The sequence below is a fragment of the Thecamonas trahens genome (assembly GCF_000142905.1).
Source record: "Thecamonas trahens ATCC 50062 unplaced genomic scaffold supercont1.22, whole genome shotgun sequence".
NCBI classification, from domain to species: Eukaryota; order Apusomonadida; family Apusomonadidae; genus Thecamonas; species Thecamonas trahens.
Window position 1 is genome coordinate 69,700 of NW_013657658.1, and position 20,316 is coordinate 90,015.

Consider the following 20,316-nt stretch of genomic DNA (forward strand, 5'->3'; position numbering starts at 1 on the left):
CGTCCAACCGACACCCACCGACCCACCACCACCCACTCACCCCCCCCCCCCTCCCCACCCACCCAACCCATCCCTCTCCCTGGTCATCATGTCCTTTGGCCGTGGCCTGGTCGTCGGCTCCATGTCACTAGTCATCTTTGTGGGTCTCCTGCAGCTGCTGGCTATGTACGGACGATCATGGTACTCGGTGGAGTTGGCCAAGAACAGGCTGTCGCATGTCCTCAGCTACGAGGTGACCATCGGATTGCGCTCGGTGCAAAAGCAGATATGCTCGCCGGTCGAGTGCTGGCGCGAAGGCCAGTCGCTAGACTCGATGCGCGCCACCTCGCGCGAGTGGGCCGGCTTTGATGACGCTGGCAAGGCCACCTTTGCTGTTATGTGGCTCTCGTTTGTGACGCTTGTGGCATGGTTTATCTTGGGCCTCGCGCGCCTGCTGATGCATCCGCTCACCGTCGAGCGCACCAAGTACCACGTGGCCTTTGGCGTCGGCGCCACCTTTGGCCTCACCGTCCTCGCGCTGGCGCTGTACGCCTCGCGCGCGCCGGGCTTTGCATACCCGGTGGCGGACCCGTATCTGACAGCGGGCCTCGCGCCGCCGCCGCCGCCGCCGCCAAGCATGGCGCCCGGCCCGTCGCCGTCGGCCTCGCCGCCACCGCCGCCTGGCGGCTCGGGGCCGGGAGGCGGCGACAGGCCGCTCAACTTCAAGGACTTTACCCAGGCTTACGGCGACCAGTTCTCTGTGGCACTGGCGTGCATGGTGCTGCAGACGCTGGCAGGCCTCTTTCTGGTCGTCCCGTTCTTCCAGAACGACGAGCTCGAGGATCTGCAGCGGGCGTTCCTGGTGGAGCAGCCGAACGGCGACGTGCTTGCTGCCGTCTCGCCGCTCCTCCGCGACCACCTGCACGTCCAATGCCCGCAGTGCCACACCCAAATGGCCGGACCGGCGTCGACTGTCGTCGCCTGCCCGACATGCGCGGCGCCGATCCGGGTCCCTGCGGACGTCGAGCTGGTGGACATGTTTGAAGCGTATCCGCCGGGCCATCCGCTCGCCCTCGCCCCGCCGTCGCACCCAGAGTGCTTGAGTAGCGGCAGGCTCGCCCTTGCCGCGTCCCCGCATTAAAGCATCCTCCCCAGGCCACGCAGGGCGCTCTCTACCCTGGTGCAAGCGAGCTGTGTGGAAAATTGTGGTGGTTTCATGTAGCGTCCGGTGCAAGAGTGTGAGCTCCCAACAGGGCCGTCCGCGAGCCGACGGGACCTGGTGGTGAACTGGCGGGCCCTCTGCCAAGCAGAGGGGTCTACCCGCAACCGACACGTGTCCGAGGGGCACGCACCGACGACGGGGCGTCAGGTGCCGAGAGAGGCAACTGTGTTCAAGATGGTAGTAACAAGCTTAGTAGAGCTGCTGCGACGGGCCCATGGTGGACTTGATGTGCAGCGACTTGACGTTCTGCCAGTTCTTCTTGAGCAGCGAAACAAGGTAGTTGATCGCCATGTTGAGGTTGGTCTCGAGCTGCTCGGCAGTCATGGAGACATCGCCGATGGCAGTGCCGAGGCACATGACCTTCTTCAGCTGGAAGGTGACGGTCGAGCGGAGCTCAGCCACCTTGTCGGCGAGGACGTCGTTGTTCGACACAATGCCGGGGAACTTACCGGCCTTGGAGAGACCGGGGCCGAGCAGACGGGGAATCTGCTTGATGAGGTTGTCCGAAGCCAGGAAGGCATCGTACTTGGCGGCGAGCGCCTTGACGCGCTTCTTGTCACGCTTGAAGGTCTTGAGCGTGTCAAGGTTGATCGAGTCAAGGCCGAGCTCAGCAGCCTGGTCGCAGTGGGTCACGTTACCGAGGACGCACACGGTCATCTTCGGCTTGACCTCGACCGGCAGCTTAAGGGAGCCCTTGAAACGCTTGTCCTTGCGGGTGTCGTAGTTCTTGAGCCCAATCTGGAGCTCGATAGTCTCGAGGAAGTTACGCTTCTTGGTCTCGTTGGCGTACTTGAGGACCTTGGCGACGCAGTCGGCCAGGTGTTCGCTCGGGATCTTGCTGTCCTCCGTCCACGCCACAATGGCCATGCCTGTGTGAGTCGCACAAAAATGCCTCGGCCTTGTCGCCGCTAATCTTCCAAACCGCTCGCCATCCCCCGCCTTCCTCCCTCCCTCCCGCTGCCGCCTGAGCACGGCGAGCTGCATCGCCAAGGCCGAACCTGCCTCCCAAGGCTAGGGTGTGCTCTACAGCATGCTCCCTTGGCTGGCTCCCATGCACACTCGCTCGCGACTCGTCGCTCATGCCGTCACCTACCGGGACATGATGGATTTGAAAGTGGAGTGCGAGAGACAAAGTGAGAAACAGATTCGCGCGGGCTCGTTTTGACTGTTAGCTCTCGCTCTGGCCGCTCGATCGAACTGGCTCCACAGCTGCAGCCTCGCTGCTGAGCGGAATGATCGAAACCGCTCGCAAGCCTAGGCGTTCAGCTGGTGAGCTAGTCAGCTGCCAGCCCGCTACACCACCAGCCACCCGTCTGCCATAGCTTTTCCCACGATACCTGCATCAGCATCGCTATGATCCACAAAGGGGCAGCAGCTCGGCCGACGCCAACATACCAACCAGGATAGATGGAAAAATAATTACGTCACCCCACCCCCCACCCCCCATCACCCCATCACCCTGCCACCGGTGCAGCGCCAAGCCCCAACTCCTCCCACCTTCCGCCACTACCACACCACACACACACACCACTCACCACTCACCACACCACACGCCACACCCCTCCACATACCACACCCCTCCACACCCCTTCACCAACCACACCCCATCCTACCCTCATCCTACCCTCCTCCTCCCCTCTCTCCACACACATGTCGCGACGCGGACAGCGGAGTGCACCGTCGTCGTCGACAAGGGCTACGGGCGAGGGCGAGAGCCTGGCTTATGCTTCGATGGAGTTCCTTCTCAACGAGATTGTGCGCGAGTGGCAGCGGCCTGACCGCCTGTCAAAGACAAGCAACAACGGCGAGGACGATGCTTCCGGCAAAGACGGCGGCTCAGGCTCGGGCTCGGGCTCGGGCTCGGGCTCGGGCTCGGGCTCGGGCTCGGGCGGTGACGGCTCTGCTGGCGGCGACGATGTGGGGGCGAGCGATGCGGATGCCGGACACGTAGAGGTGCCGCTACCAGTGAGCGTGACCGCGAGTCTGGCGCCGGTGGGGCAGGGCTCGTCTGGCTCGAGCTCGGCGACGGTGAGCAAGTCTGTGGAGAACATCGGGTTCCGGACCGGGCAGTGCCTTGCCGAGCGGTGGTCGCTCAATCGGCGGCGGTTCGGCCATCTGGAGGATGTGCTTACGTTTGTGGCTAACGACGTATGGCCGCGAGTCTATCTTCGCGCCATGGACGGAGTCAGCCGCCGCGACGGCTCACGGACAGTGACCATGAAGGACACGCGGTTTGCCGGAATTGCGCACCTGTCGCTAGCGGCCGCGCCCGGCGACGCGCTCCGGCCGTACCTGGACTATCCATGCGGCCTCATCCGTGGCGTGCTGTTCAATCTCGGTGTCGACGCCTCGGTCCGCGCCCGCGTCTCGCGCGGCCACGTCACGTCGTTCTCGATCCGCCTTCGCTCGTCGACCGTCTACGATCTGGGTGTCAGCAGCTCACGGCGTTCTGTCCGCTCCGACTGATAGCTGCGTTGGAAGGCATCAAAGGACCATGGCCGTTGCCTGGACCTGGTGCAAGGAGTGCATGGAGTGAGGAGTGCCGCACCCCCAACACACACACACACACACACACACACCGCCACCGCCCACATCATCATCCACACCTGAATCAAACTCAACTGCATCCACCCCAATCTATGGCATGGTTGGCTAGGTAGCCAGAACTCGCAGATGCATGGCGCCGGGGCTGCGGTCACTGAGTCAGTGATCGACCCAGGTCAAGCAATTGGCTCGCGGGCGGTGGCACGGGCGGCGGAGACGGCGACAGACGACGGGTCACACGACTCGGGATTTTTTCGCGGTCGGCAGGTGTAGGCATGGCGGCAGCGTCGTGGACTCCGCGAGCACGAGACTATGCGGGGGAGAAGGAGGAGCACGCCTACCTAGGGGAGGACATTGCGGTCAAGTCCAAGACCAATCCGCTGTACGAGGCACCCAAGAAGAAGAGCGAGGCCAAGGGCGGCAAGGCGAGTGGCAAGGGGAGCAAAGGCGGCAAGAAGGGGAAGAGGGGCAAGAAGGGCAGCAAGGGCAGGCTGGTCACCGAGACTGTGGTCGACCCGCTGGCGGCAGAGCTCTCTGTGGCCGCGACGTCGCTGACGGGCGTCGACGACGACCCGCTCAAGGCGCTGCAGGCCAACAAGGACCGCGACGCGGAGTTCTACGCCTCGGAGCTGGGGCTCAAGGGTACAGGCGGCGCTGCGGACATGGACGACGACGGCTTTGTGCCGTGGGAGCACCGCAAGGCTGGCATTCTGGCGACGTACACCACGTCCGAGTCGCTCTCGATCACCACGTCGTTCATCCAGGCGCAGGCGCGGGTGCCGGCCGACAAGGTCAAGGCCCGGCTGGAGGAGCTCGGCGGCGACGACGAGCTGCAGGAGCTGGCGAATCTCTCGCAGAAAGAGTATATTTCGCACATCGAGACGCTCAACAACAAGCTCAAGACAGCGTGGAAGAACGAGGAGCGGGTCAAGGCGCTCAAGATTGCCATCCAGGCGGCCAAGATGCTGTCGGACACGTCGCCGACTCGGTTCTACCCGTCCAAGTTTACGCTTGTTACGGAGATTCTTGACTCGTTCGGCAACTTGGTGTTTGAACGGATCCTGCGCAAGGCGGTGGCCGACTGTGGGCGCGAGCTCGGCGACGCTTTCCACGCGTCGGACATTTCGCAGATGGCCAAGGAGACGTGCCGCAACTGGTTCTACAAGATTGCGTCGATCCGCGAGCTTCTGCCGCGGCTGTATGTGGAGATGGCCATCATGCGGTGCTACCAGTTCCTGACGGACAACGCGTACCCGGACGCGCTGCGGCGGCTGTCCCGGATGTTGCGCGGGTTGGGCGACCCGCTGGTGGCCATCTACGCGCGGACGTATCTGACCCGGCGTGGGTACATGGTGGCGCCGGGGCTGAAGGACTACGTCATCTCGGGCTTTTCCGACTTTCTCTTCACCTGCTCGCAGATTTCGTCCAAGAACTTTGAGCACGACTTGCTTGCGCGCGACATGACGCTCGCCTCGTACTACGACCTCTTCTCGCCTGCAGTCGACTGGCTGCTCTCGTGCATCACGCAGGGGTCAGGCTCCAACGTCTCGGAGTTTATCGTCGGGCTCTACGAGGAGCATGTGCCGGTGGCCATGGTCTTCAACCACGTGCTCGGCTGCCTTTCGCCGCAGTACATTTCGGAGCACGCGCTCAAGTTTGTGAACATGGTGGGCGACGCGGACGAGACGTTTCCCAAGCACAAGCTGTACCGGGCGCTCGGCGTCAACCTTGTTCTCTGCCCGCCGCTGCAGCAGCATCAGATGGAGGTGCTCAACGAGGTGTGGTCGGTGGTGACGGCCATCGAGGATCCCGCAGCGTACATGGAGGTTGCCGAGGTCTTTATCGAGTATCCGGTCAAGCACTGTTCGCTGGCAGACGTGGACCGGATGCTTGGCGACATTCTTGCGCACGTGGCCAACGACGAGCGGTCGTACGAGGCGCTTTTCCCGCAGCTCGCCTCGGTGGTGTCCAAGATTCTGGCGCACATCCGCGACTTTACGGCGCTCTTTGGCCTCGCCAACTTTATGCCGCTCATCGACTTGTTTGACGGCGAGGCGGCTGTCGAGGTGGCGCGCAACGTACTCTCCACCTTTGCCAAGTACCAGCACCCGACGTTCGACCCGGTCATTGTCAACGGCATGTTCTACATCGGGCGTGTGGTGCACGACTCGGTCGACGCGCTCACCTTTGACGACGAGGTTCGACAGATCTCGGCCCTCCTTGTCTCGTTTGTCCGCAAGATCTCGTTTGGCCGCAAGTTTGAGGCGCACCTCAACTTTTTCGTCGAGTGCCGCCAGGCCTTTGCCAACCTCGACCGGGTCATCCAGGCCCTCGTCCTCGGCGCGTCGGACCTGGCGATGAAGACCAAGGCGCTAGTTGGCGGAAAGCACAACCGCAAGACCGCCGGCTTTGCCCGGGCATGCCTCGCGTACTGCTTTATCACCGTGCCCTCGATCGAAGACGTCTTTGCCCGGCTCACGCTCTACCTGCACTGCGGACGCATCGCCCTGCTCAACGGGGCGCTCCCGCAGGCCGACGCCTTTTTCCGCACCGCCATCTCGGTCATTCCCGAGGTCCCGCACTTTTCGGAACGCTCGGCCAACGTGTCGTCGACCGGCCCGTGGCTGGTGGCGTACATCAAGAACTTTGCGGCGACGCTGGTGGCGGTGCCTGGCCACCCGCAAAAGGGCCCGTTCTACCTGGCCAAGGCCCTACTCTCGGTCATCTCGTCGTACGTGTGGGAGAAGAACTCCGACTACCAGCTCGAGGCCTTTGTCCACGTCCTCGCCCTCTTTGTGGCCCACGCCCAGGAGGCACTTCCGTACGCCTACGCCGGCATCGAGCAGAACTCGCGGCTGTATGGCGGCGACCCTGCGTACGGCCGCGAGATCCAGGCCGTCATCGATTCGATCTTTGAGATTGTGCTCAAGTACATGGCCGACTTTGGCGACTCGCCCGACGCCAGCACACGCCGCCGCCAGGGCGCCGTCGCACTCGAGGTTGTCAACGTCCTTATCGCCCAGTTTGAGCCGACGCCCAAGCTCTGCGTCCTCCTCTCCTCGCTCTTCCAGGTCGCAGCCAAGAACGTCTCGCCGTCCAACACCAAGTGCCTCGCCCACACCTACGCCCACATCGGCAACATGGTTGCCGAGGCCGAGGGCGAGTTTGAGGACGAGGCCCGTGAGAAGGCCATGGCCTTTATGTGGCAGACGTGCAAGTCAGTCATGCCTGCCACCACCTAGTAGCCTCCTTCACTGAGCCAGTGAACCGCGTCCGCGTCCACGTCCGGCCGAGCCACAAACCCCAAGCTCAACTCCCCCGCACACACACACACACACACACACACACACACACACACACACACACACAAACACACACACACACATACGAACACCTTACCTCACCCCATCCCCTGACCCCCCCCCCCCCCCCCCCCCCCCCCCCCCCCACACACACACACACACATACACCCCCTTCTTACCAATGGCCACTGTCTCCCGCACAGGCGGCGCGCTGTATGCGGCGTACGCGTCGATGGGCTGGCGCGGGGTTCTGCTCGAGGTCGGCGCGCTGTGGGCCAGCTCACCGCGGAGCGGCCGGCTGTCAGGCCACGACTCACGGCTTGCGCATCTGTACCACTTGGCCCGGGCAATGTCGCTGGGACTTGTTCCCGAGCCGGCGGTCCGTCAGCCGGTGACTCCGGGATCAGACGTCCGGGTTGCCCGCGAGCTGTTCCGAGTCGCCGAGGCCCACGCGTCGGCGCTGCTGGCCTCGGTCGGATCGGCGGCCTCCAAGCTCAAGATTGAGACGCCGGGAACTGCGAGAACTGCGGGGGCTGTGGGCAGCAGCTCTTCGGCGGGAAGCTCGTCGGTAGGCAGTGGCGGCCTCCCGGGATCGAGGCGAGAAGGAGGGCCGCTGGTGGTGTACACAGACGGTGCGTGCTCGAACAACGGACGTCGTGGAGCCGCTGCTGGCATCGGGGTCTTCTTTGGCGACGGTGACGTGCGGAATGTTGCCGAGCCGCTGCCGGGCAAGGCGACTAACAACCGCGCCGAGATGACGGCCATCATCCGGGCGCTCACCATTGCCGGTACCGACGCAAACGTCATCATCCGCACCGACTCGTCTCTCTGCATCAACGGCATCAACAAGTGGATGAACGGCTGGGCTCGTCGTGGATGGAAAAAGTCGGACGGTAACCCTGTGCTCAACGCCGACCTGTGGAAGGAGATCTACTCGCTCGTCGGCTCGCACCGCGGCTCGCTCCGTGTCGAGTACGTCAAGGCCCACGCCGGGATTCACGGCAATGAGATGGCAGACGCTCTGGCTGTTCAGGGCGCGACCATGTCGGATATGTAGCAAAATATGGTTTACCGATCAGAAGCTTGGCTACGGGCTGGCGGCCGGCTTGTGGGCGAGAATGAAAATGGCCTCCTTCCAGCGACCGGGGCCGCCATGAGCGGATCCACCGTCATCGCCGTCGCCATGAGAGTGACCGTGGCCGTGGCCGTGGCCGTGGCCGTGGCCGTGGCCGTGGCCGTGGCCGTGACCGTGACCGTGGCCGTCGCCGTCGCCGTGGCCATGGCCGTGGTGGCGCCGCCGCATCGACTCGTACAGGATCTCCATGTCAAACTCGGGCCGGATGATCTCGATCTGATCGAGTCCCTGCGCAGCGAGCTTGCCGACAATAGCGCCCGAGTTGGCGTGGGCATCGTCGTCAAACTCAGAAGCCACAAGCCATCCGTCCTCAGCGAGGGCGCCGGCGAGGGTGGCGTAGACCTCGTCCTCAATGTCCGGACCGATGTGATGGAGGACGTAGCCCGGAGCAATGACATCAAACGAAGCGAGGGCGGCGATCTGGCGCGGAGCAGGATCGACGTGAAGAGCCTCGAGAGGGAGCGGGCCGTGGTCAGCCTCGATCTTGGCCTTGAGATCGGCAAGAGCGGCGAGCATGGGCTCGGAGATGTCCACTGCGACGACTTCGCGCGGGCGGATGGCATCGTCGTCGGCAAGGAGCAGAGCAAAGGACTTGGATCCGGGCCCACAGCCGTAGTCCAGCATGCGGACGCCGCCGGTAGTCAGCTTGCCCGCGGCTGCAAGCTCGCGCATGGTGGACAGGAACAGGTCGTCCATGGCCTTGACCGCCGGGTCGTCGGCCCAGCCGGCGGCCTCGCCGTCAAACGACATACTGTGCATAGGGTCGGGCGTGGTCTCGGACATCAGTGCAATGAGGATGGGTAGAGTGGGGTTGGTTGGAGCCGTTGTGGTCCTGGACTGTGGCCTCGCGCGAATCGCTCTTATCGCTTGCTAATGTCCATCGTTTTGTAGCCGATTGGCTTCTTTGGGCTCCGCCACATTCAGGTGGCGCATGCTTGGACGGTAGCAGAAGGGGGTGGAGGGGCATGTTGTGGGCCAGGGGTCAGTGCTTGGGGGTGGCCGTGCAATGCCCTGCCGTCAATCGTAGCCTATCGTCATACCCGATCGCGATCGGCCTAAGGTGCTCTCCGAAGACTGGAGCTCGGCAGGCAGGCGTGCATGTTCCGGCGCTACATCCCGGCTCTCCGACTCGGCTGCAGTGTTCCAGAATGTGGTGGAGTACGTGACGAGCGGGAGGAGACAGTAGAGATCGCGGATCAAGACGACGACAGAGCCGTATAGCGTGTGTACCCTGATGTCTTTCGAGCTGCTGCCAGTCGTACGCGGCCGGTCGCGCCAGATCGGACCACGCACCCATACCCCCCCCACCCCCCCCCCCCCCTTCCGACCATTGCTGCTCATCATCCAACATCGCCGACCATCGCTGCTCATCATCCAACATCGCCGACCATTGCTGCTCATCATCCAACATCGCCATCAATTGACAGTGTGCCCCACGAACAGCCCCCGACCATTGCTGATCATCATCCAACATCGCTGACCATCGCTGCTCATCATCCAACATCGCCATCAATTGACAGTGTGCCCCACGAACAGCCCCCGACCATTGCTGATCATCATCCAACATCGCTGACCATCGCTGCTCATCATCCAACATCGCCATCAAATTGACAGTGTGCCCCACGAACAGCCCCCGACCATTGCTGATCATCATCCAACATCGCTGACCATCGCTGCTCATCATCCAACATCGCCATCAATTGACAGTGTGCCCCACGAACAGCCCCCGACCATTGCTGATCATCATCCAACATCGCTGACCATCGCTGCTCATCATCCAACATCGCCATCAATTGACAGTGTGCCCCACGAACAGCCCCCGACCATTGCTGATCATCATCCAACATCGCTGACCATCGCTACTCATCATCCAACATCGCCACCAATTGACAGTGTGCCCCACGAACAGCCCCCGCCCCCCGATCCGCCCGTCCCCTTTCCCCTTCCCCTTCACCAGCCCCATGACCACCCCTGCATCTCCTCCACCAGCTCCACTTGACCCCTCCCTCACCCCCTCACCCCCTTCCCCTCCGCCCACTCCCGGGAAGGCCTCCCACTCCAGTCACCCAGCACACCCTCCTCACCCCCCCCCCTTCTCCGTCACACCCCCATAGGGAGGGCGTGCTTCCTCACAGACCCAAAAGGCCGAGCCATCCGATTTGATTCCAATCGTTTCATCAGGCGCAACCTCCCCCTCCCCCCCCCCATACCCACACACACACGCAACATGACGGATGATCAACCAATGCAGGGAACACGCTCGAGTGGAGGTGTGGATGTCATGGCAGGAGTGGCCAACGGAGAGTCTGAAGTTCTGGCAGCGGCGGTAGAGGCGCTGACGAATGACGGACCGCTGCAGGCCACGCCCGTCCGGCTCACACGGCAGGCGAGGACGGCGTCAGAGGCTGTGGTCGATTCGGCAAGAGGTGCAGCCGTGGCGACGTCGACGGCGACACAGCGGAGCGATCTGTCGAAAAAGGGTACCGGGCTTGCGCTGCTGAACAAGTACATCGTCAACGCGCTCAAGGCCGTCACCGCCGGCCAGTCCTCGTCCAAGCACTACCACTACGTCCTGGCCCAGGTCTCGTCGAGCAACGCCCGGACCCGGATCAAGTTCATCAACGCGCTCTCGACCTGTGTCTCTTCGTTTGGAGAGGAGCATCTTGACCTCGTCCGCACCGTGTGCGCGCTGCCCATGTCGGGCGACGCAGACATGTTTCGCTCGTACGCCAACTTTCTCATCAACCTCGTCTCGGCCAACACCCGGTTCCTCCCCCCCATCCTCGCGGCCCTCATCCGCAACCTCAAGCCTTCGGACGAGCTCTCCGCCAACGAGCTCAAGCTCATCCGTGCCCGGGTCCACGAGGTCCTGCAGGCCGTCCTCGCCCTCGTCCCCACCGCGCCGACCGTGCTGCAGGGTGTGCTCATGCGCGCCTTTCCGCACCCAATGGCCAGCCTGCTCAAGCAGACGGTGTACGTACAGAACTTGCTGGACATTGCGCGGTACTCGCCGATGTGTCGCAACGGCATCGTTGCCTCCATTGTCGACCACGTCATCAAGCTCGATGCCATGACCGCCATCGCCCGCCCCATCCTCCTCGACCGCATGGAAGACGGCGAGTACGATTCTGGCGACGACGAGTCTGGCGACGACGAGTCTGGCGACGATGAGCACGACGAGCAAGACGAGCATGGAGGCGCGGCGCTTCCCGGCACTGCGCCGGCGGCGCCCGCTGACGACGACGGCGAGCACGGGAGGGCGATAACGACGACGTCGATGCTGACGACGATGATAACGACAACGACGACGACGACGACGACGCTGATCCTCCGCTGACAAAGGACGAGCAGCAATCGCTCATGTCGGCCGAGACGCTTGACATGCTCATGCACCTGCTCTTCCAGTACCTCGACTCGTTGCTTGGCGGACGACCCAGCGGCAACGGCGACGGCGACGAGAACACCGTGGCGTCGCCAATCCCGCCCGAGACGACGCAGCACCAGCAGGCGACCGCCGATTCGGTCTTTGTTCTCCTTATGCACGTCTTCGAGGCATCGATTCTGCAGACGCACCAGCTTCAGCACACGCAGTTTCTCATCTTTTACGTCACCTCGCAGTCGCGGCGATTCCAGGAAGCCTTTCTCTCATACCTCCTCGAGACGTCGACCAAGGTGGAAGCCTCGGGCGCGCCGTCGTCGCTGGCGCAGGTGGCGGCGGCGTATCTGGGCTCGTATCTCGCGAGGGCCAAGTTCCTCGAGCTGGACTTGGTGCTTACCGTCATGGAGAGCATGGCGCTGTGGCTCCACCAGTACGTGGACGCCGCGGCAGCGCCGACCCGGGTCGTCTCGCGCATGTCGTACACGCCGTCGCGGGCGCGGTCAGCGGCAAGCTCGCCGACGCTCGGCTCGCCGCAAATGACCGCGGCGGCGACGGTGGCGGCGTCGGCCGAGAAGCTCAACCGGGCGGTGGCGCGGCTCCCGCGGTCGCCGTCGGGCTCTGTCTCGCTCGGCACATGCATCCTTCGCTCGGCGACGTTTGCCGAGGCCTCGGGCCACTCGCGGTTCTACGCCATGGCGCAGTCGCTGCTGTACGCCATCTGCTTCCACCTCGGTGCGCTCTCGCAGAACGAGGAGTTTATGACGCGGGTGCAAGGCCTCGCTCTCGACCGTATCGTCTCGTCATGGCTCAACCCGCTGCGATACACCTCGGCGGGCATTGTGGGCCAGTTTGCGCGGATGGCGTACGATGCGCAGCTCGCGTATTGCTACGACATCATCCACGAGAACAAGCGCCTTGACCTCATCTCGCAGCAGCAGGATGTGCAGGCCGGGACGTCGCCGGCAGAGGGCGCGTCGTCGGCCGAAGACCTCCGCGCTCGCAAGGCCGCCATCCTCAAGCCGTACTTTCCGTTTGACCCGTACCCGCTCCCGCTCACCGCGCCGCTCTTTGAGAACATCTACAACGAGTGGGTCCCGCTGCCCGAGACCGCAACACCGTCGTCGCGGACCCGCTCCCGTCGAGCCTCGCCGGACTCGCCGGCCGTCGGCGCGGGCGACGCCGTCGCCCTCGCCGCCACTGGCGCCGAAATCCCGTCGCGCAAGCGCAAATCGCCGGATCACAGCGCTCCGCCGCACCCGACCGCAGTCGTGGCTGGCGCCGCCAAGGTCCTCTCTGCGCTCCAGCCCATCATGGACATCTCGCCGGTGGCGACATCGTCGACCTCTCGCCTTGGCCTCGCCGCCATGCACAAGACGCCCGCCAGCGTCGGCGTTGCCGCCTCGGTCTTCTCCTCGCTCTCGGCGCTCAACACTGGTGGAACCGACGCCTCGCCCGGCCCGGTCCGCAAGAAGCAGCGTCCGCTCCGGGTCCCTGTCATGTTTGAATAGCCGCGCTCCAGTCAGCCAGGTACAAGCCGCCGATGCGACGCCAGCGAGCGAGTGTTTGTGGGCGGAAAAAAGAAGTCCCTCGGATGTTGCAGTTCAGTCACCGCCCAACCTTTGCCGCTCCCCACGCCCCACACCCGCCACGTCCCGACACGGACGCCGTGCACACCCAGACACACCCATCCCCCCGCAAGCGTCTTACATACCTCAGTCTCACCTCTACGACGTCCACAGCTCGACAGCCCTCCTCTTGTGTGGGGTATGTCTCATGCGGCCCGCCGTGGCCACCGTGGTGGACAGACGGGCGGCGCAGGCGGGGCCAACCGCGCGGGTCAGGAAGGGGGCTTTGTGGCCTCACACGCCCACCGCCAGTCATCATCAGGCAATCTGTTCTCCCGTGCTCCACTCGGTCCGTCGGGCGCCTCGGGGACGCTTCCTGGGTCTGTGCCGGATGCTGCCGGCGGGCATGGATCGCTTGTCCCGCGTCGCCAGCAAGCATCACTTGGCGACCACCGCCGTGGACATGGCCATCCGCACCCGGCCGGCCGGGCACATTCATCCAAACTCGCGGCATTTCTCGTGCAGCGAGCCGAGACAGAGTCCTCGCAACGGATGCAAGCGCTCCGTCGGAACGGCTACGCCGGCCGCGATCCGCGGCGGCTGTGGCTGGGCGCGGCTGCGGTGGTAGTCGATGTTCTGTCGGGCGACGGCCGCGCCGGAAGCGCGCTGTTCGGCGGCGTGAGCCGAGGAGATGGCCGCAGCCGGCGGACAGCCCATCGATCGCGGCGGCGGGCCGCGCATGTTGCCGCCATGCGGAAGCGGCACCACTCTGAGTATGTGTCGGCGTATCGGATGAAAGGCGAGGCCGGGCATGGGCGGAGTTACCGACGGACTGGGCCGGCGGCAGCGTATGCGGCGGCGAGTTATACTGGCGGGGCAGGGGCGGGAGCGCCTGACGACGATGACCGACAGCACCGGCCGTGGTTTACTATCATTGTGTCGACAATCCAGATCCTGTTCTTTGCTTACATCCTGTACAACGTGCTCGAGGCCAAGGGCGAGTCGATGTCGTCGCTCAAGTCGAACCCGTTCTTCGGCCCGTCAGAGTTGGACCTTGTGGAGCTTGGAGCGAAGGTTCTGTCGAAGATCAAAGACGGGCAGTACTGGCGACTGGTGACACCGCTGGTGACGCACTCTGGGCTTGTTCACCTCGGGTTCACGATGCTGCTGCAAGTGCCGACGTCGATGGTGTTGGAACGGCAGCATGGGTGGTTCAAGCTCGCGCTCATCTATGTCATTTCGGGTATCGGCGGCTTTATGCTCTCTGCCGTCTTCCTCCCGAATCTTGTGGCGACCGGGCCGTCGGGCGCAGTGTATGGCCTGCACGGGGTGCTCATCATGGACCTGCTGCAGAACTGGTCACATGTCCGCTCGCCGTGCTCCTACCTGGTCCGGCAGCTGCTCTCACTCGTGTTCTTCCTTGTCCTCGGCCTCTTGCCTGGAGTGGACAACTTTATGCACATCGGCGGGTTTGTGTGCGGGGCGCTTGCGGCGCTCGCGCTGCTGGACAACATGCATCTCGGGATGCGCAAGTCGTCGCACATGGCGATGTTCGCCGGGTTTGTGCTTGTGGCCTACATCGGGCTCACGGGGTGGCTCATGTTCACCAAGGTCGACGAGAACGGATGGTGCGAGACATGCCGCGACATCAACTGTCTCCGCATCCTCGACTGGTGCGAGCGCAATCCACTGGATCCGCCAGCGCCGCCGCCGGCTGTTCCTGCGACGCCGCCGCCGCCACCGGTGGCAGGCACGTGAGGAGATGCCGAGCTGTGCCCTTGGAGGGTGTTGGACGGGAATGGCGGAGCCGGGGGGCAATTACGTCGATGCGGACAACATGGTCGACGTCGAGCCAGCTTGCGGTAGGTGAGGGCTAGGTCTCGGCGACGGCAAAGTCGATGCGGACCAGCCGGTCGATGCCGGGAATCTCCTTGAGCATGTTGATAAAGGTGCGCTTGGTGATGATGTTGCCCGAGTCCTCCGGCAGCACTTTTGTGAGCTCGATGGCAACGAGCTCGAGCTTTGCGCGCGGCACGTTGGTGTTGAGTCGCTGCAGCATGAGAACAATGTCCTGCTGGTTAATCTCCTCGTCCGAGTTGATGTCCAGCACCTCGAAGACAGTGGCCAGGCGCGACTCGAGCGATCGAGTCGGGTGAAACTTGAGCAGGGCCTTGAGGAACGAGTTGAAGGACACCTTTTCGTTATCCATCATATGAAAGAAGAAGGTCGGCACGTACACGTCTGATGCCAGGTAGAAGGTCTCTTGGAAGTCGGCCATGGTGACAAAGTCGTCGCAGTTGATGTCCAGCATCTTGAATCGTTCGTAGATGACTTCGACGTCTTTGGTCGGGACTGTTGAGCCCATGTCCGTGACCATGCGACCAGATCCATGCCCATGTCCGTGACCGTATCGTGCCCACATTGGTCACCAGATCCATGCCCATGTCCGTGACCGTATCGTGCCCACATTGGTCACCAGATCCATGCCCATGTCCGTGACCGTATCATGCCCACGTTGGTCACCAGATCCATGCCCATGTCCGTGACCGTATCATGCCCACATTGGTCACCAGATCCATACACACGTCAGCAACCACATCATACTCATGTCCGTGCCCGATCTCCATACCCATCCCCATCCCCATCCCCATCCTCATCCCCATCCCCATCCCTTTCCGCACCCACATCAGGCGTACCGTTCTCCTCCTCGGCCAGCTCGCGCAAGTCGTCATACCGCAACAGGCCCACAAGCTTGCCAGCTTTGCGCTCGCTCGACGTGGTACCTCCCATGACTGATGCTGTCGAGTAAAGTAGTTGAGTGGTATGTTGTCTCGTGTTGTGTCTTGCGCTGGGCTGTGGTGGTGGTGTCGGTGCCGGTGTCGGTGCCGGTGGGCGCTGGAAGCGAGGCGGAAGGAGGCAGCGCGCGCACCATTCGGCCGAGCCGATTCCTTCTCCCTCTCTCTCTCTCTCTCTCTCTCTCTCTCACACACACGCACTTCGGTGCTTTCGTTCACTACACATCTTCCGTGATGCACATCGTCTGCACGCATCCGCATCACCTGCTCGGATGCGGGTCGGGAGCCGGCTAGTCGCTCGAGAGCGGCTTGGGCTTCTTTGACGACGATGGTCGATCGTCGGGAGTAGATGACGGGCGGGGGCGCTTGCGATGGCGGTCGTGGTGGTGGTCACGGCGGCGATTACGGGCTTGCGCTTTGCGGAACTCGTCCATGGAGCGGACTTGCGGGACGCGCCCGTGGATGCGCTTGGCGAGGCGCGCGGCGACGAGAGCCTCTTCGGCGCGGGCGGCCTCGAGGCGCTCGGCGGCAGCCGCAGCCTTGGCGGCAGCGACGGCGGCAGCTTGCTTGGCAGCCGCGACAGCATCGGCGGCCTTGGCGGCCGAGATGGAGGCGGACGGCGTGGGAAGGAGGGGGGCCGACTTGGCCGGTGCCGGGCGTCGGGCGAGGCCGACGACTGCCAGCGAGGCGGTGTAGCCGGTGACTGAGAACCGAGCGGTCTTGGCTGTCGTGGCGCGGATGGCATCGCGCGCGTCGCGGACCTCGGAGAGATACACAGACTTGGAGGTGGCGCGGCGGGCGAGGGCAAGCTCGAGCTTGGCGGCCGAACTTGTGGAGCCGGTGTGCGGGCGGGAGAGTGTGGTAAGGTTGGCGCGGAGTGCCTCTCGGAGCGCAAACAGAGCCTTGGTCCGCTGCGCTACGGTGAGGCCGTGAACAGCTGGGGTGGTCTCGGCCTGCTCGCGGACGGGCGAGGCTGGGTCGAGGACAATGGCGACGGGCGGAGCCTTGCGGTTGGCGCGGCGGTTCCACTCGGCGTCGACATTGTCGTCGTCGTCGGCATCTGCGGCGGCGCGGCTCCGGGCTGCGCGGGCGCGGATGCGGGCGGCAGCAACCTCTTCGGCGGCCTGGTAGGCGTCGAGGATCTGAGCGTCAGTCCGGGTCTCGTCCTTAGGCATGGCAGGGAGAAGGTGGAGAAACTCGGGCTTGATGAGCGCCTCGTCGTCCTCAAAGGCCCAGCGGACGTCATCAAAGGCGCAGTCGTGGTCGGAGAACTTGAGGCGCGAGCGCGAGTGGGCACGGCCGGTGTCGACATCGTCCGAGGTGACGAGGAGGGCGTGCGTCTTGGCACCGGCCCTCAGCGGGGCGGCATGCTGGCGGCCGCGGGCGAGAGCGGCGCCAGGCACGGTCTCCTTAACGGACGCGGCCTGGGCGGTGGCCTTGGCCACGGCCTCGGGGTGGGAGCAGTAGTCGCAGCACGCATCGGGGCCGCGGGCGGCGCCGCGGACGGCGAGGCGCTCGTCAAAGTGGGCGAGGAGCGCAGCCCGGCGGCAGGAGGCGGTGGTGCAGAGGTTGATGGTGGCCTCGAGCGAGGCCGACGCAGCATCAAACATGGCGCGGAAGGACGGGAGCCGGGCGTCGCGGGCCTTACGGAGCGCGGCGAGCCTGCGATCGCGCTCGCGGGCAGTGAGCCAGGTCATCTTGGACGCGTCAGACTTTGAAAAGATGATGAGCGAGAGGGCCGGGAGGCCGTCGCGGCCGGCGCGGCCAGACTCTTGGTAGAAGGCCTCGAGCGAGCGCGGGATGGAGTAGTGGACGACAAAGCGGACGTCGGGCTTGTCGATGCCCATGCCAAAGGCGAGGGTGGCGACGATGATGCGGACAATGCCGTCGAGCCAGTCAGTCTGGTTCTCGGCGCGAGCAGCCTTAGACAGGCCGGCGTGGTACGGCTTGGCCGGCACGCCGTCGATGTAGAGGCGAGCGGCGAGCTCGTCGCACTCGGCGCGGGTGCGGCAGTAGATGATGCCGGCACCAGAGCGACCGGCGAGGAACGGCATAATGAGCGTACGGAGCTTGAGGTAAACGTCGGGCGTAAGCGACTTGAAGATGACCCCGTAGCGGATGTTGGGCCGGTCAAACGAGGCGCGAACGAGGGTGTACTCGCCGCGGACGAGGTGGAGCGACGACTCGATGTCGCGGAGGACGGCGGGCGAGGCGGTGGCGGTGAGCGCGACGAGCGCGACGCCAGGCAGCGCGGCGGCGTAGGCTAGTTTTCCGTACGAGGGGCGAAAGTCGTGCCCGTACGTCGAGATGCAGTGGGCCTCGTCGATGGCGACTGTGCGGAGGATGCCAGCCGCAGCGAGCCGCTCGACCTTGGCCTTAAATCGCGGCATGGCCATGCGCTCAGGTGTGACAAGGATGTAGAGCGGGGTGTTTGCCGTGGCAGCGTCGAGCGCAGCCTCAGCCGCAGCGTTCTCAGCGGCAGATGCAGCAGACGAGAGAGCGTGAGCGGTGAGGCCCGCGCCGGTGAGCTTGCCCAGTTGATCGGCAATGAGGGCGAGCATGGGCGAGACGATGAGGGTGACACCTGAACGGACATATCCTGGAAGCGCATAGCAGAGCGACTTGCCTGCTCCCGTAGGCAGAAGGGCAACCGTACTCCCGCCACCCACCACAGCCTCGCAGATCTCCTGCTGGTTGGGCCGGAACGACGAGTGGCCGAAGACCGAGGAGAGGACCGAGGTCAGGGGAGGGTGGCCAGAGGGCGAGGTGGGTGAGGCAAACGACAAGGTGGTCTGTTTCATGGGAGCAATGGAGATGGAGGGGGAGGGGGGGGGTGATTGGAGGGGGTCGGGGTGGGGGGGGGGGGGGGGCTACACCCACATGCGCCCAACCGCATTCCTTCTCTCTCTCCCCCTCTCTCTCTCCCCCCTGCGCCACCCACCCACATACACACACACCCATCTCCCACCCTCACACACACACACAGACACACACACATACCTCCACCCCCATACCTCCAACACCCACTTCCCCCCGTCTCTCTTTCGCGCTATCGTCCTCCCCATGTCGCACACCGCCGGTGTTCCAAGCGGACGAGTGGCGGCCATGGCTGTCATGGCGGTGGTCATGGTCATGGGCCTGATGGTGCAGGAGGCAGTCGGACAAAGCCCTGTCGGATCAAAGTGCGCAGGCCCGCGCTCATGCTCAGAGTGTGTCAAGCGTAGCGGGTGCGGGTGGTGTGCCACGCCGCTCGATGGAGCCGTCAATGGCTCGCTTGCGGTTATTGTACGTTGATGGTGATCGTGTGGGGAGGGAGGGCAGGGGGAGATGCTGGGCACACGGCTCACATGTGCGATGTGATGGCGTTGCCATGTTTGATGGGTGGATGGATGGTAGGGATGCGTGGAGGGCACGTTTAGCTCGGGCTCGGGATGCAAGAGCCACGATTACATGGCCAAGCAGTGCACTGTGGCCAACCTGTACATTGTGCTTGGCCTGGTGGCCTCGGTCTTCTCATGCTCTGCTGTTGCTATCTGTGCATTTGGTGGAAGTGCCGCAAACGGTCGAAGCGCAAGTCGAAGAGGCTGCTGGAGGACTACGACTCGTGGGTCGACTCGATCCGGTCGGATGGCTCAACGCCCAAGACGGACGCCCGGCGGGAGGAGATGCGCGCCAAGTACGGCAAGTACATGCGCAACGAAAATGAGGTTCCACTGCGGTAGGATCGTGGCTAGGCATCGGCGAGGATGCTGAAGCGCTCATGGCAGAGGCTGATCTCGTCCAGAGAGCGATGCCATTGCCAGTCGGAGCGCGGGACCTCGCGGAGGATCTGGAAAAAGGTGCACGGCAGGCAGAAGAGCGGCATGGCAATGTCGCCGACGCAGCCCTTGGCCATGTCCGAGTGGCCGTGGCCGCCGTTGACGCGAACGTTGTGGCGGATGATAAACGGGAAAAACCACGAGCAGCAGGCAACCGGAACAATATGGTTGCCAACCGCACACGGCTGGTTGACCGACGACGCAAAGAGCTTGCACGTCGAGCACGGGCCACAGCAGATCCAGCAGACGAGGCACTCGACCGCGACTTCGGGCTCGATTTCACCATCACCGCAGCACGGCGAGCAACCGAGGCCCCAGCAAGCGTTGTCACCCCACCGGCAGGCGCACACATCGTCAGCACCGTCCACAACCTTGCCCATCTCCTGCTGCGCCTTGGCCTTTCGCCGCGACGACTTGCCACTCGGTCGCCGCCGCCGCCGCCGTTCAGCAGCTGCCACCGGCTGCGGCGGACCCGAAGATGACGACGATGACGAGAACGAGGTGCTCGACGCAGTGCTCGAGTATGAAGATGATGACATGCGGGGGGTGGGGAGTGGGGGGGGGGGTGACTTGACCC

At 64.0% G+C, this 20,316-nt stretch overlaps 10 protein-coding genes across 10 annotated transcripts; 6 read left to right on the forward strand and 4 right to left on the reverse strand.

Moving 5' to 3' along the window:
- Positions 1-88: 88 nt before the first annotated feature.
- Positions 89-1,120, forward strand: AMSG_05214 (uncharacterized protein; the record flags this gene model as incomplete). The annotated part of the gene is made up of 1 exon (XM_013902491.1): positions 89-1,120. One exon carries the CDS (start codon positions 89-91, stop codon positions 1,118-1,120), a length of 1,032 nt encoding a protein of 343 aa, XP_013757945.1.
- Positions 1,121-1,390: 270 nt separating this feature from the next.
- AMSG_05215 (50S ribosomal protein L1) lies at positions 1,391-2,068 on the reverse strand (the record flags this gene model as incomplete). The annotated part of the gene is made up of 1 exon (XM_013902492.1): positions 1,391-2,068. One exon carries the CDS (start codon positions 2,066-2,068, stop codon positions 1,391-1,393), a length of 678 nt encoding a protein of 225 aa, XP_013757946.1.
- A 783-nt stretch (positions 2,069-2,851) lies between these two features.
- AMSG_11864 (uncharacterized protein) lies at positions 2,852-6,987 on the forward strand (the record flags this gene model as incomplete). Its single annotated transcript, XM_013902608.1, has 3 exons — positions 2,852-3,629; positions 3,858-3,920; positions 4,091-6,987. The coding sequence occupies 3 exons, from the start codon at positions 2,852-2,854 to the stop codon at positions 6,985-6,987; spliced, it is 3,738 nt and encodes a 1,245-aa protein (XP_013758062.1).
- A 1,135-nt stretch (positions 6,988-8,122) lies between these two features.
- Positions 8,123-8,932, reverse strand: AMSG_05218 (uncharacterized protein; the record flags this gene model as incomplete). Its single annotated transcript, XM_013902493.1, has 2 exons — positions 8,123-8,129; positions 8,355-8,932. 2 exons carry the CDS (start codon positions 8,930-8,932, stop codon positions 8,123-8,125), a joined length of 585 nt encoding a protein of 194 aa, XP_013757947.1.
- Positions 8,933-10,463: 1,531 nt separating this feature from the next.
- Positions 10,464-11,519, forward strand: AMSG_05219 (uncharacterized protein; the record flags this gene model as incomplete). Its single annotated transcript, XM_013902494.1, has 1 exon — positions 10,464-11,519. The coding sequence occupies one exon, from the start codon at positions 10,464-10,466 to the stop codon at positions 11,517-11,519; it is 1,056 nt and encodes a 351-aa protein (XP_013757948.1).
- A 23-nt stretch (positions 11,520-11,542) lies between these two features.
- Positions 11,543-13,069, forward strand: AMSG_05220 (RNA polymerase I-specific transcription initiation factor rrn3; the record flags this gene model as incomplete). Its single annotated transcript, XM_013902495.1, has 1 exon — positions 11,543-13,069. One exon carries the CDS (start codon positions 11,543-11,545, stop codon positions 13,067-13,069), a length of 1,527 nt encoding a protein of 508 aa, XP_013757949.1.
- A 258-nt stretch (positions 13,070-13,327) lies between these two features.
- On the forward strand, positions 13,328-14,884 carry AMSG_05221 (rhomboid family protein; the record flags this gene model as incomplete). Its single annotated transcript, XM_013902496.1, has 1 exon — positions 13,328-14,884. One exon carries the CDS (start codon positions 13,328-13,330, stop codon positions 14,882-14,884), a length of 1,557 nt encoding a protein of 518 aa, XP_013757950.1.
- Positions 14,885-14,999: 115 nt separating this feature from the next.
- Positions 15,000-18,722, reverse strand: AMSG_11865 (uncharacterized protein; the record flags this gene model as incomplete). Its single annotated transcript, XM_013902609.1, has 3 exons — positions 15,000-15,478; positions 15,823-15,885; positions 16,328-18,722. The coding sequence occupies 3 exons, from the start codon at positions 18,720-18,722 to the stop codon at positions 15,000-15,002; spliced, it is 2,937 nt and encodes a 978-aa protein (XP_013758063.1).
- A 95-nt stretch (positions 18,723-18,817) lies between these two features.
- AMSG_05224 (uncharacterized protein) lies at positions 18,818-19,846 on the forward strand. The gene is made up of 2 exons (XM_013902497.1): positions 18,818-19,206; positions 19,318-19,846. Exons 1-2 carry the CDS (start codon positions 18,985-18,987, stop codon positions 19,672-19,674), a joined length of 579 nt encoding a protein of 192 aa, XP_013757951.1. The 5' UTR covers positions 18,818-18,984; the 3' UTR covers positions 19,675-19,846.
- AMSG_05225 (uncharacterized protein) lies at positions 19,680-20,278 on the reverse strand (the record flags this gene model as incomplete). Its single annotated transcript, XM_013902498.1, has 2 exons — positions 19,680-19,691; positions 19,739-20,278. 2 exons carry the CDS (start codon positions 20,276-20,278, stop codon positions 19,680-19,682), a joined length of 552 nt encoding a protein of 183 aa, XP_013757952.1.
- Positions 20,279-20,316: the final 38 nt, after the last annotated feature.

Coding starts and splice junctions, on each gene's coding strand:
- AMSG_05224 (XM_013902497.1), top strand. CDS start 18,985: ATGTCGCACACCGCCGGTGTTCCAAGCGGACGAGTGGCGGCCATGGCT. Junction 19,207..19,317: donor ATGGCTCGCTTGCGGTTATT/GTACGTTGATGG, acceptor GATGGATGGTAG/GGATGCGTGGAGGGCACGTT.